The following is a 13855-nucleotide window of genomic DNA, read 5'->3' as shown; positions in this document are numbered from 1 at the left end:
GTCATGGCCGCATATATCCGTGACACCAGTTCAGTCATACGTTGACTACAGGAATACAGATTCTATCACTCCGAAGGAAGTAATATTATATTTAGAACACACATAACACATGAAATTGAAGATTCACAACCACAATCACAGATTCTTTCTATCCTACACCAAAACGGCCAGCACGAGCACCAACATCGTTCCCATAACCTGCAGCATCGATAACCGCGTAGCCGCAGACGCAGCCCCGGTGTACAACGGACTGACTGCACTTTTTGTGGGAGATACAACGGTCGTGCTCATGCCACCGGCATGGCTGCTCTGGGGCCATACATTCACTGAGGAAGAGGCATAGGCGGATGAGGCAGTGTAGTTACCTCCAACTCCTGAGCCAGAGTGGGGGGTATATGTGTATGGGTTGGCGGTAACGGTGGGTTGACTGGCGTCGGTCTGCGTCATCACGATGGTGCTGATGTATCCGGTGCAGGTAGCGTCGTTGGAACAGGATTCGACAGTGATGGTGGTGGTGTAGACTGCGTTTGCGTTTGCGCTGGTGTCTGTGTTGGCATCTGAGCTTGTGCCGGAGGTTGTGCCAGAGCCAGAGCCAGAGCCAGAGACTGAGCTAGAGACTGAACCTACGCCTGCACTGGAACCTGCGTTGGAGCCCGTACTAGATTCATATCCTGAGCTTGCAACCGAGCTTGTACCTCCAGGGGTAGTGCTGTCACCAGAAGATCCTGATCCGGACCCGATTGACTCATCCTGAGGGGACGCGGTGGCCGGGCTGGTGGGGTGAGCATTGGTGACTGTCGCGGAAGCAGTAATTGCCTCAACGCCTCCGGTTGGGACAGATGCATGGGCCGTTAGGACTGTATACACGGTCGATCCTACGACCAGGGTCTCGGTCGTGACATAAGAGCCCTGTGATGACCCACTGCAACTCGTATCATCTGCAGTACAGGCACTAACCGTGGCAACCCGTGTGCTCAGGATAGTGGAGGTTGTGATGGACGCCACTTCGCCATTTGCCCCCGTTGATGATGGCAGAGGAGGGTTGGCTTGGGTGATGGACTTCTGGGACACCGGAAAGACAGTGGTTCCGACAACCAATGTTTCCGTGATGGCGTAGGTGGTCTTTGATCTCAAGGGACAGTTGGTGACGGAAGAAGGACAGGCGGTGATGGTGCTCGTCAATGTGGTCAGGATGGTAGAGGTGGTGAGTTCGGAACCACCGATACCTCCTCCAACCATCTCAGTAGCAGAAGGGGAAGACGCATGCTGGGTGATTGCCGCGCCGCTGCTACCGGTTGCATCGGCCACGGGGCAAACTGTCGTGGAAACAACCAGGGTTTCGGTGGTCAGGTACGTCGTCTTTGATCTGAGTGGGCAGTTGGTCACAGAAGAAGGGCATGCAGTGATGGTAGCAGTACGGGTACTGAACACGGTTGAGGTTGTGAAATCCGAGCCACCACTGCCCTCGCCGTTGTTACCAGCAATTCCGGTTGCGGACGGGGAGATAGACTTTGTCTGGGTCGCGGCAGCCTCGGTAACCGGGCAGATCGTGGTGGATACCACAATTGTCTCTGTCGTCACAAAAGTGGTTCTGGCGCTGGCAGGGCAGTTCGGGACTGTAGAGGGGCATGCAGTGATGGTGGCTGTACGAGTAGAGAGGACCGTTGACGTGGTCAACTGCGGCGTGGAAGATCCAATGGCAGTTACAGTCTGTGTGGTAGAGACAATGCTCGGGTGAGGGTCTCCGGTTGGAACAGCCGGTGAAGAAACAGCAATGGATGTGCTGGGAGCTGGCCTCGAGGCCGGGGCTGAAGATGCCGGGATAGCTCCGGACGAGGAAGCCGAGCACTGGTTGCGGTGCGGCAGAGGCCGGGAGATGTAACTCCAATGCGGCTGGGAAGCCACCGAAGGACTTGGGACTGGTCTTGAAGAAGGGGTGGAAGAGCCCCTCACCAGCGGAGTGGATGATGAAGGCATTCCACTTGACGAGGGCACCACGATAGTCGATGGGGTAGGGGTTACCCGAGAGGAAGGAACGGATGAAGAATAAACAGCGCTGCAGGGTCTGCGACTGGGCAATGATCTTGAGATGTAAGACCAATGATGGTGGCTGGATGTTGCCGCCGAAGGAGTGGGAGTAACAGTTGGTTCAGCCGATATGATCAAGGCAACGCTGGTTTGCAGCAACACTGCGGCGAGGATCCATCCTCGAACAAGCAGGTGGCCCATCTTGACAGACGACTCAACTGTGGGTTTGAACGACTGACTGTAAGGGAGTGTCAAATAAAAGAGAATGAACGAATATTAATTGAGTAACATGAAGGAAAGAATGACTGAGGTTGGACTCGGTTGAGGGGAAGGAAAGAAACAGTGTGGGAATCCATCTGCATGGAGTGTTTAGAGAGGTGGGCTACTGTATATACATCATTGCGAGGGGCACTGTCGGCTATTGCTACCCAGCAAGCACAGACAAATTCTCGCCAGGAACAACTCCAATCAGTAGTCTGAGGGTCCTGATCCTGTGGCGCAGCTCCGTGTTCAGCTGCACTATTGACGCCCGCTGGGGCGACCTGAGTCGGCGCTGGTGAAAATAGCCGACGGCAATTCCTGTCCAAACCAAGCGACGACTACTTATTGCAAGGACTCCAACCCCTCGATTCCAGCAGCACGCAATTGAAAACTCTTCATCTGTTGTCTGCGAACATGTCTCTCTACCGCTTTGTCCTCGTTGCGGGCCTCCTGCTCGGTCAGGGCTCGGCCAGCACTCCCAGCCCTAGTTCCCCTGCCGCCAGCTCCCCCGTGGCTAGCAGTGTCAACGAGCCTACAGTCACCTGTCGGACAGAGCTGGGAACTAGCTCGCTGACCCTGGTGCCTACCACCACCATCACTCGCACCCTCCATGACCATACTCCCGTCGTCGTCTTTACCACCACTCAGGACACCGTCACGGTGACTCCCGACGCCACCACTGTGGTCGTGACAGACTATGACACCACCACCGTCACTTCCACTGCTACCACAGTCACCGATACCTTCTCTACAACCTCGACCGATTATACCACAGCGACAGTGACTCTCACTCCAGCTGCCGTCACCGCTACAGTCTCTTTCACCATCTCCACCACCAGCACTAGCACCTCCACCATTGCCAGCTCTGCAGACTTCACCCCCATCGTAGACACGCTGCCCACTACTACTGCTGCTAAGCGGTCCTTGACCGAGGACTCCGATTGCTCTCCTCTGTTGGACGATTACCAGTATCCTCAAGAAGTGGAATGCCATGAGAAGATCATCGTCAAGACCACCACCGTCTCAACCATCACCGGCTCCCCCATCACCGCCACCGCCGCTATCCCCACCACCACCGTAACCGTCACCAACACCATTTCCCAAACCTCAACAGTACTCCCCTCCGACGTCTCCACCACCCTAAGCTACAGCACCACCTCCACCATCACCGAAACAATCTACGCCGCCGCCGAGACCACCACCGTGACTTCCACCACCACCGCCGTGGGCGCCGTTGCGACCGCCAGCTTTTACGAAGCATGCGGTAGCAACAACATTGCTGGTGATCCCCTGTCCTCGGACTTCGGCTCGTTTGCCGGCCAGTACATGTACTACATCACGTTCAGCCATGTCCCTGGGGAGAGTCTGAGTGTTGGCAACACCGATTCTGCTTACGACTGCTGCGTCAGCTGCATGCAGAGCGCCACTTGCGCCATGTCTTACTACAATGCGGTCACATCTTCTGTCAAATACTGTTATCTCATCAAGACCACTACATGCTCACAGGACACCACTTATGCGGTGGCGTCAGTGCACAGCTCCTCGGCTACTATTCAGATGTCGAATGGAAACTGTGGACAGGTCAAGGGTGCGCAGGGTTGATGTGTCGGGGTGCTGTATAGATCAAACCCTTTGAGTTTGATTACTACCTGTATTAATTGGATGTAATATTGAGAAAGTCCGTTCTTTCGCCTCATGTCCCTTAACTAAAATCAATAGTCGTCCAAATAACCCCCTTCGATCAACACATCCCCATAATCTAATCATCCCATCAACCCACAACACCACAACAACAAACCCTAAATACAACAACGCCACCGATCCTCGTATTCCGGAAATTACCCCTCAACTAGCGCCGCCGAGGACCACACCAGATCGGCTATTTTCACCCTGTCAATATTCGGCTCAGGTACGCTGCGCTTCCGATTGGTCAGGAGGATTTTTGGCTTCGGATCAGAGTCCAGACCAGATCCTTGGGGCGTAAATGGTCGGATATCTCCGAGTGATCGGTGAGCTTGACTCGATTGATGGGTATTGGGTATGTTAAATCGATTGGTTATGGGCCCTGAGGGATGAGGTATTATTGAACATTAGTGGATAAGGGGATGGGCAAATATGCTGTCTTTTTAAGAATAGAACTGGAAGTAGAGCTAGGGGTTTAGGTTAATGTGGTTAGGGGCGGCTGTGAGAATCACACTGCTATTGGAATATCCCTCTCCCTGCTTAGTCGGGTATAATTGCCCCATTGCAAACCGACAGTATCGGCCCAGTCCGGAGCCCACGGCTTGTCTGACACACATGGCTGCAAAGACATGCAAAGACAATATTATGCTTGTAAGAACTAGTGTTAGCAGAGAAGACATGCAAACGTAAACGCGGAGCTGCTGTGTCGGTAGCGATATTCAGATAACGGGGATTCGGGCAGTTAGAAGACCGGCTATAGGTTACCGATTCTTGAGATGCAGAATATATATCCGATAATGAGAGATGCTCGGATGCTGGAGACATAAGGGGTTGGTTCGGCTTCATCAACAAACATCGATGATAATATATTTCGGTACATGGGGTTGCTGATGGCAGGGCGGGGCAGGGCACGGTGGAGATTACATCGGAAGCTGGAGTAGTCGAAGGGTTCACGATATACATAGGAAGTATCACGAGCCATGTGTGATGCGAAGGTGGATGCTGTAAAAACAGTTACAAAGGTAGTCAGATACATGATCGGAGCAAGATTGGGAAAGACGTGGCATTATACTCAAGGTGGCGGGTTGTCCGAGCGAGCAAATCCCGGACATTGAAGCAAATGGTGTTTGACAGAAGCATCTGCTAAGGCCCGTCTGTATTGTTCCATAGGGAGCAAAAACGATACAGCAGAGGATTGAGATTCAATAAAAAGGCAGAAGAACATACAACAGAAGGGATTCGCTGGTGGTCACCCACCCAACTACTAACCTCCCGGCGTGTGGCTTAAGTACGGCTGAGCGGACGGGAAGCCCTGTTCTCCACACCCTGTGGTCGTATGTACTAGGTACTGTATTGAAATGGACTATATCATGGTTCAAATCGTGGGGGAGCTGCCAGGTGCACTCCGATGCAAGAGTGAACCTACGCCAAGCCCTCTGTTGGACCTTCCGTATAAGGCGTACTGGAGTCTTAGCTAAAGATTAAAGCCTCGGGCATATAAATTAGGCCTTTCCTACTTAACCACAAAGACCATAATTAGAATTAAGACCTATTCCTCCACTCAACCCCTTTTCATGCCAAGTGCCTCGGACAGCATAGATAGAATTAATGCCAATAGACTGGAAAGGTTTAGAATCGGTTGTACGACCTGATTATGACCGCGCTTGACTATATCAGAACGTCTTTAACATTGGATGATCTAGTTCATGGTGCGTTATATGGAAATTTAGCAGGCATTGTCACTAGCCAACGGATGAGCGCGTCATTTAGTAGAACTTCGTGTTTGGAGGAAGGCCTTCTTTCTGATCCTCTCGCTGGAATGTCGTTAGAACCTCTTCTGATACATGTATGTGTTACTTAACATACCAAAAGGTCCCCAAAGCTTGCAGCGAGCTTCATTTCATAGTTGAAGTACTCTTCCTCCTTCCAGCTTATGGATTGTTTATCTGTGAAAGTCATGGCAACATTGAAATCTATCCAAACAACTCTCTCCGGTGTTTCACGTCTCTCAGGTGGTCCACGAACAATGAGGATGTTCTTTGGATATATATCGTGGTGAACTAGAGCACTGTGAATATCTTGCAATCCGCGAAGTGCTATTTGAAAGCTATCATCTGAATAATTCACACAGTTAAGCTCTTCTGTACCCTCCAAGTACTCGAGCAATATGACACTTGGGTTGTTAATATCCTCCATATAATGATTAAGATGCGGTGCAAGCTGGGCTGGATCAAGTTGATCAAAATAACCGTGATAGTAGGGAACTGATCCACGATCACATACACCAAACCGTCGCAGATTTCGATAGGCTCTCAATTCACAGCGAAAACGGTTCAAATCACGGCCTTTTTCTGTGAATCCTGGGTCACCGTTATCATGGAACTGGGAGGGGGTTAGTATCTAATTTTTATAAGAAAAAAAAAAAAAACCAATAAAAATAAAAATACACTATTAACTACTTACAACTTTCATCGCGTAGCGAGTTCCTTCTATCTCTACCTCGAATATAGAGGACGCTTCCGATCTTTTCAGTTCCTTGCCAATCTGTAAAAGATCCAGAGAAATATTCAAAGCATCCTCAGGATCTTGAGTCATGTTGTTGGTAGAAGTTTATTATAACAGTGATGTGACGCCGACTGTTGTGAGGAACCGATCAAGGTGGAAAGACACAATGATAACTAATTGAAGGTCATCGGAGTGACGTGCTCAAGTAATGGGGAAGGAGTAGAAAGTGGGCAATTATATATTCAGCGTGTCGCGGATTGATCCTTATGTAGGGAGTTACTATGTCAGCCAGGATAGAGATTTACGCGTGGGATGTAGTAACACGCTTATGTATTTGTTGGTGGTTGCCGGGATGGACGGTTCCGTGACACTTCCTTCGGCTTGCATTATTAGTATAGTTGCGACCAACTACCACATTTGCTGTATTCTTGGTTGTAAGATCAAGATCAGGCTATTCATAATATGTATGATAAGTCAGTTCCCCGCTTAGTTGTGGGTCTGAGCCGATGGAGGGCCTGCTGACTTCGATCGTGCCGCCGGTGCGTTAGTCCTAGAGAATAGTAGTAAGCCTTGGGATCCAAGTACACCTTTTCAGTATTGAAAAGTACTGCATCCTGTGGGGAAAAGAGCTTTCGCGGGGAAGAGCGGTGGAGTCCCGGATCTGGCATAGCGCGGCATGTGATCGGATGCTCTGCTGTCTTACCACCGGAAGCCCCTGTGAGAAACATGAGATACCTCGCTACTATTAACCCATTGACTCACAGAGGATCCACCCCCGTCTCGTTCGGCACCCTTCTTCTTCAACAAGGTCGAAGCAATGACACCGATTTTATTGTTGGAGATATCATTTATCCAAGAGATCAAGAACTCACCCTTCTCCTGTGGCTTTCGCGTTCGTTGGCATGAGAAAGAGTGCATCCTCAATGTAGTAAGTATTCAGGGCGAGTTGCAAGGAGTTTGACTGACATCATTGTTTTCTGCTAGTACCATTCGACCGAGCCGTCACCTGCGGACCCCCCATATCGTGAAATCAATCTATTCAAATGTGAAAGTACAGCCTTCATGAGACTACAAGAACGGGGTCTATGCAATCGAGGATATGTTCCCGAGTTCTATGGTCTTATAGAGCATATCAAGCCTGCTGATCATCTACCATACCTGAAGGATTTCCTGGGCGATAATCCTAACGCGATCTTACTTGAATATGTACCCGATATTCGCCCTATCAGTCTGGCAAAATTTTCGAGGGAAAGGTCATACAAACTTCGATCTATACTATCAGAGATACATGATGCAGGTATCATCCATGGAGATACATATCCTCGAAATATTATGGTCCAGGAATCATCGGACAGAGTTCTCTGGGTAGACTTTGACCGTGCCCAAACTTTCACACCTCAATCTATGAATCAGCGCCACAAGAATTGGCTAGAAGAAGAAGCTGATATGATGGATTACTTTGTCAAAGCTCTAGTAAGTTCACAATACACAGGATATGTCTACTTATTATTAACATGCTTACGTATCTCCTTAGACGCTGGATGCTAAGAATGGCCGTATCTACTATACATGGCTTTGTTATTATGAGTACGTGTCTTCGATTGCTGTTTTACAAGCATCGTTAGTTGACTTCATCATAGGGGAAATCCGCCGCCTTCCGATCAAGGGGGCCCGGCGTGTCAGGAGGAGGTGTTCGAATGATGGAATGACATAAATGAGTGTATAGGGGATTGAGATGCGCATATGTCATATCCAGCTTTGTAAGCTGCGACAGTGGGAGCATGCCGCCTGGTATGTCTAGATTGGCATCCAAAGTATTTTGATAGATCCTTTCGCTTTGAGTCGCCCTTTTTATCGATATCCCCGACATCAGGATTGTCAGACCGCGTCGACGCGTCTGCAGGTCACATCCCATCTCCCACCACCGGTCGCTTTTCTGCCATCGGAAGAACGATCATTCAAGGTTCCTTCCACTTGATTTGATTATTTTCAATTATATCCTCTTCCATCAACATCGCCCTCCATATCATTGACATCGTCGATCGGGCTTTTTGCTGCCATTGACAGGACCAAGTTATGACTGAAATCGTCGCCAATCGACCATTCAGATAAAAGCCTCCTCGGATTTCGTCCTGCATGACGGCCTTTTCGCCCATGTCAAAACAACTATGACTACACGAACTCGCACATCAAGTTTGGAATTACCACATCTACTCTCACTACGAGTACGCGAACGTGTCGAGAAATCCTCATCAGCAAAGCAAGGTCCAATTCAGACCGGTCGGACCTTCACAAAGCTGTTTCAAGTCCTTTTTCGGGTTCACTGGAAGAACTAAATGACTACATCGATTGGGCCAACGGTGGATGAGATGATCTCAGAGAACTGGTATTGCAAGTACGTGAGGATATGCTAACTCAAGCAGACTGTAATCGAGCCGAATTCGATGCAGCGAGCCCTCTTCAGCGGTTCTTCACACCTTGTGGTTATACATACCAATTTTATCTTCGAATCGGAATATATCTGGGAAATGTATGGGGATTGCGATAAGCATTTGCCAAACGAGTTCAAGCTCCCATTATCGAAAGAAATATGTGGCATCGCGGTGATTATATGTAGAATAAAGCTTATGATAAACAAAGAGCGAATCTATACGACATCTCTTTTAAAATGGTATCTGTTCCCTTTATATTCGAAGGTAAAGTTACATTTATCTCAAAAGAATGCTAAAGACCCGGGTTTGAAACACAAAGGCCTTGAATAAAGATTATATAGAAATCTGTCAGTATTCTACCCAGCCAACTGGTAGTCTACCAAGTCGAGGGCACCCAATACATCTTCCACCCCTGCTCTGTATCCGCCTCTCGCCAAACCCCAATCTCTCTCATCACACCAGTCTCACCAACCCTCCACCTCCCGGTTTTCACCTGCTCCGCCCAGTGACTCAACACTATATGCAGCAGAACATGCCGGTGCGGCACCATTCCGTTAAACACACTCTGGTACAGCTCGGAATTCTGATCTGCCGTCTGGATATCATATTCCCGGTCCCATCCTTTTCCCATGTATGTATTGTCGCTGCGGCGCGCCCACCGGTTTCGACCGACCCCGAAGGGTAAGAGCAGGTGGCATCCGTTCTCAAAAGGGGTATGTGCGCGATCATCGCCACTGAGGTAGAGCCCTGCTGGCCGGGGTTGAGCGCCACCGGAAGAGAACTTACGACGGACAAGTGAGTTGAGCTTGATTCCTGGGTCCGGGACTGTCAACGCAACTTCGCCCTCTTCTCCCTCGGCGATGAAAAGCAGGGTCGGCAAAATTGGGCAGGCGGATTCATCATCGGCAAAACTGGACTCGCGGAAGGGCTGGATAGCAGGGAACTCTTCCGCTGTGGGGAGGCGGATACCAGGCGCGATATACTTGATCCCGGGGTTTGTATTGGTACCGGCTGTGGTGGCGCGGCAGAAGGCATCAACGAAACTGTTGGGTGCGATAGAGGCCTCGGTACGGACACTGGAATGGGACCAAGGAAGCGGCTGTCTCATTCTATTCTCGGTTGTTGATGCCGGAAGCCGGCCCTTGATTTCGTTCAGAAAAGATTGGAAGGCCTCAGCTGCCTTGCAAACATCGGCTTGCGTATACGCGCACAAATTCCAAGGGCCCACTCTATTATCATCAAGGTCAACGAACGGCAGCTGCCGCGGGACTCTTTGAACCTTCGATTCCACGATCATCTGGAGATAGGCAGTATAAATATCCTCGAGGGGTCGGAAACCCCATCCAACATTGTAGATCGGGTTGTGATAGTTCAAATCCTCAACAAACACTGCTTGACATGTGATCTGATCAATAAAAATTCCCCATTCATCTCCGCCCTGCCATGGAGTGGCCTGGTGGAGAAGCACGTAGCAATCCTGCGCCTCGAATGTCTCATTGAAGTCCACGTCGATCAGGTTTCGTGGCTCACTCAGGCCATGGATGTAGTAGAAAAACTCAGGGGCATCGGGGAGGTAGTATGCTCGTTTTAGAAATTCAATGAGCCAGGGGTGGTAATGCTGGTGTAAATCCCGCGAAGGCTGGAAATACTCCCACCATGTCGTTAGGTTGGGATTAGCGATTGGTTGGGGATGGGATTCCCAGGCGATGCGAAATATCTGGTTGTGGAGTTGAGCGCATAGCTCGTAATTAAACCGGTGCGGAGAGACTTCGTATCGTGGAATGACTCAGCGTGGAGGCATGATGGGTTTTGGCGGGGGGGAAGGGGAGAGGGGGTGGCGGATGGTTCCGAGCTCCGCTTTATAAACATTGAACCGCAGAAGGGTGAATAATTAGAGTTAGAGTTAGGGTTATATCTATCTGGTGAGATTGAACACGCTGAGCGGAGATACCAGTAGCTACATTATGTCCTATTTTCTGTATTTATACAGGTGTCGGCGGTTTCTCAGTCATTGGTCTTATTTTGGCTGTTACCTGCATCACTAATGCATCACTAATCTGGTCATAGGGCGCATCCAATGCACTCACGACATTGTACATACTTCGGGGCGATACGGGAATGATTGGCTGGAGATGGCACATCTGAAGTGGGCAATAGATATCACATAGCAGAGCTCCTCTCTGCATGCCGTGTAGCTGCACCTATCGCATAGATCACGAACCCAGTGTTTATTCCCTATATCTGTTTAATACACGATCCCTATATGACCCCTTCCAAAGAGAGAAATAGTACATACAACCATAGGGTGTGGAGAACAGGGCTTCCCGTCCGCTCAGCCGTACTTAAGCCACACGCCGGGAGGTTAGTAGTTGGGTGGGTGACCACCAGCGAATCCCTTCTGTTGTATGTTTCTCTTTTTATGGCTGTTGTTTTTTTTTTGGCTTCTTTCTTTCTGAAATATTGTTATCTTGATTGGATTTACGGATCAATTGCTGCTTTTACTATGTATAATGTTGGTAATGCGTTGCTATTGAGTTGCTGATTCATCAATTTCCCCGCCGGGCAACAGAATCTCATCACAATTGGGCGAAATCCTTTTCCATTGTTGCCATCGAAGGCGATAGGTATGATTCCATTGCCATTAGAATTCCAATGCATAGTAACATGAGAAATCCCTGTGGGGAGAGAGCTTTCCTACCAATGGGTGTGCGATGATATGCACCGGTGGGACTGGGATTTGAGGAATATATCTTCCGCCTCCCCACTCAACAGCATTTGTCAGAATTTTCGACCAGTTTGCCTCCAAATAATCACCTCCCTACCTAGCCAGGTCACAAACCAATCTCAGGGATGTTTCTTAAGCAATATACAAAGACCCGACCGGGGCTGGCCGACTGCCTCCCCCTTCCACACCGACCAGCATCCTCGGATCCATGCTGACCTTCTTGCGAGATGTGCCTCTGGGGCACCTCATTCAGCTCCTGAGCGGCAGGAAACTGCTTCGCTTTCCTGAAGAACAAGATGGATTCACTGTCCCCGATACCTTCCTCTCCAGCGCTCGAACGCCCACCGTATCGAATGCCGATGCATCACCCGCAGCTCTCGAGTCTGCGAGATCCTCTCCTCCGGTAACATGGTATGGCGTCAACGACCCCGAGAACCCAAAGAACTGGAGCAGTCGGAAGAAGGCCATGGTATACATCATCATCTGCTTCTATACTGCCACCGGCCAAGCTTCCGTGTCGATCTTCACCCCGTCGCAAATGTTGCTGCCGGAGATTTTCGGCGTCTCGAAGACGGTCTCATCTCTAGGCCTGGGGTTGTTCGTGTTTGGCTATGGGTCTGGGGGGTTGTTCCTCTCGCCTCTATCCGAAATCCCGGCCGTGGGTCGTAACCCTCCATATGTCGTCAGCATCGTCTTATTCACGCTGTTATCAATTGGTGCACCGTTCGTCAACACTGTCGCGGGCATCACGATCATGCGACTACTGCAAGGGTGGATGTCTTCAGCCATTATGAACACCGGGGGAGCCTCGTTAGCCGATATCACCACCACATATGAACTGCCTTATGGTATGTACTCGTGGGCCATGTTCGCCTTTGTGGGCCCTGCAATTGGGCCCATCATCTCCGGCTTCGCCGTCGGCCCTGAGGGGTGGCGTTTTCCTCTCTGGGAGATTGTAATTCTGGCGGTTCCTACTTTGATATTAGTGGTACGTGCATGTGTGATGGAGCTTATCCTTCATTTAGATTAACAAACAGTGTATAGTTGCTCCTGCCGGAAACATCCGCGCCTCGCATCCTATACGCACGATCCAGGCGCCTCCGCCGCGTCACACATGATCCCAGCCTGCTTTCACACTACGAGATCGAGCGACAAGAAAAGACTGGGGAGGAGGGACTATCCGTCGCGGCCATTGTGTATTCATCACTCATCATGCCGTGGAAGATTAATGCGCTGGACCCGTCGATCCTATTCACCACACTGTACTGCTGCCTCGTCTACTCAGCATACTACCTCTTTTTCGAAGTCTTCCCATTGGTTTACATGGACCAACACGGAATGACAGTGGGCCGAATGGGCCTGATATACATCTGCGTGCCGGTTGGCACCCTTCTGGCCGCGATCCCATACTTCGCCTTCATCCACTGGAAGGTGCACGCACCCATGCGCGCGGCAAAACCTGGACAGTTACCACCCGAGCCGGAGGACCGACTGGTGCCCGCGCTTGGTGCGTCAATCGTCATCCCCGCGGGCCTGTTTTTGTTCGCTTGGACCGGTCGCAGTTCCAATATCCACTGGATCGTGCCCACGATTGGTGCCATGCTGGTGTCTGGCGGCAACGCCATCATCTTCCAGTCTATCTATGTATATATCGCGCTTGCGTATCCGCGATACGCGGCGTCGCTCTTCGGGGGCAATGGATTCGCCAAGGCAACTGTGGCATGTGTTGCGGTCCTGATTGCGAATTTCCTTTATGGGAGGTTAGGGATTGCTGGAGGCACGTCCTTGATTGGTGGGCTGTGTGTCCTCTGTACGCTGGGTATGTTCTCTTTATATCGGTTTGGGGCGGCACTTAGAGCGAGGAGTCGATTCACATCGAAGTCGTGAAGGAGTGGCTTGGGATATGCGACACTGGATACGGTTTCGTGTCTTCCCTCTTCGACTCTTAGCATTAGACCCGATATCCTTCTGTCCTGCAGGTTCCCAGATCACCCTATTATTTGGACTGGTGCACCAAAGTCGATGGGTAGTCGAGCTTGCTCAATTCCTGCCAGCAGGAGGCCAACTGAGGATAGTGGATTTCGGGAGGAGATGAATCAATTCTCGGGATTCAGTTGCACGTGGCCGTTAAAAAGTGGACAAGGGGGATGAACGAAGAAGAGAAGCCGAGGTGGCAGGCAAGAAGGAGGAAGGAGTACTCAGCGCCTGTCTCTCAAATGAC

General features: G+C 50.3%; 5 protein-coding genes across 5 annotated transcripts; 3 read left to right on the top strand and 2 right to left on the bottom strand.

The window, feature by feature from the left end:
• Window positions 1–2703: 2703 nt before the first annotated feature.
• BO94DRAFT_605258 (uncharacterized protein) lies at window positions 2704–3953 on the top strand (the record flags this gene model as incomplete). Its single annotated transcript, XM_025616478.1, has 1 exon — window positions 2704–3953. The coding sequence occupies one exon, from the start codon at window positions 2704–2706 to the stop codon at window positions 3889–3891; it is 1188 nt and encodes a 395-aa protein (XP_025464044.1). The 3' UTR covers window positions 3892–3953.
• A 1785-nt stretch (window positions 3954–5738) lies between these two features.
• BO94DRAFT_605254 (uncharacterized protein) lies at window positions 5739–6758 on the bottom strand (the record flags this gene model as incomplete). The annotated part of the gene is made up of 3 exons (XM_025616477.1): window positions 6436–6758; window positions 5839–6354; window positions 5739–5786 (listed from the first exon to the last, which is right to left on the bottom strand). Exons 1-3 carry the CDS (start codon window positions 6565–6567, stop codon window positions 5739–5741), a joined length of 696 nt encoding a protein of 231 aa, XP_025464043.1. The 5' UTR covers window positions 6568–6758.
• Window positions 6759–7294: 536 nt separating this feature from the next.
• BO94DRAFT_549357 (uncharacterized protein) lies at window positions 7295–8178 on the top strand (the record flags this gene model as incomplete). The annotated part of the gene is made up of 4 exons (XM_025613441.1): window positions 7295–7405; window positions 7462–7950; window positions 8012–8097; window positions 8118–8178. The coding sequence occupies 4 exons, from the start codon at window positions 7295–7297 to the stop codon at window positions 8176–8178; spliced, it is 747 nt and encodes a 248-aa protein (XP_025464042.1).
• A 1107-nt stretch (window positions 8179–9285) lies between these two features.
• BO94DRAFT_577848 (uncharacterized protein) lies at window positions 9286–11008 on the bottom strand (the record flags this gene model as incomplete). The annotated part of the gene is made up of 2 exons (XM_025615189.1): window positions 9286–10626; window positions 10943–11008. The coding sequence occupies 2 exons, from the start codon at window positions 11006–11008 to the stop codon at window positions 9286–9288; spliced, it is 1407 nt and encodes a 468-aa protein (XP_025464041.1).
• Window positions 11009–11842: 834 nt separating this feature from the next.
• Window positions 11843–13521, top strand: BO94DRAFT_605251 (MFS general substrate transporter; the record flags this gene model as incomplete). The annotated part of the gene is made up of 2 exons (XM_025616476.1): window positions 11843–12622; window positions 12679–13521. The coding sequence occupies 2 exons, from the start codon at window positions 11843–11845 to the stop codon at window positions 13519–13521; spliced, it is 1623 nt and encodes a 540-aa protein (XP_025464040.1).
• Between the last annotated feature and the right edge of the window lie 334 nt (window positions 13522–13855).

The sequence above is a fragment of the Aspergillus sclerotioniger genome (assembly GCF_003184525.1).
Source record: "Aspergillus sclerotioniger CBS 115572 chromosome Unknown BO94scaffold_28, whole genome shotgun sequence".
In the NCBI taxonomy this organism is placed as follows: domain Eukaryota; kingdom Fungi; phylum Ascomycota; class Eurotiomycetes; order Eurotiales; family Aspergillaceae; genus Aspergillus; species Aspergillus sclerotioniger.
This window is presented reverse-complemented; position numbering and strand designations above follow the sequence as displayed.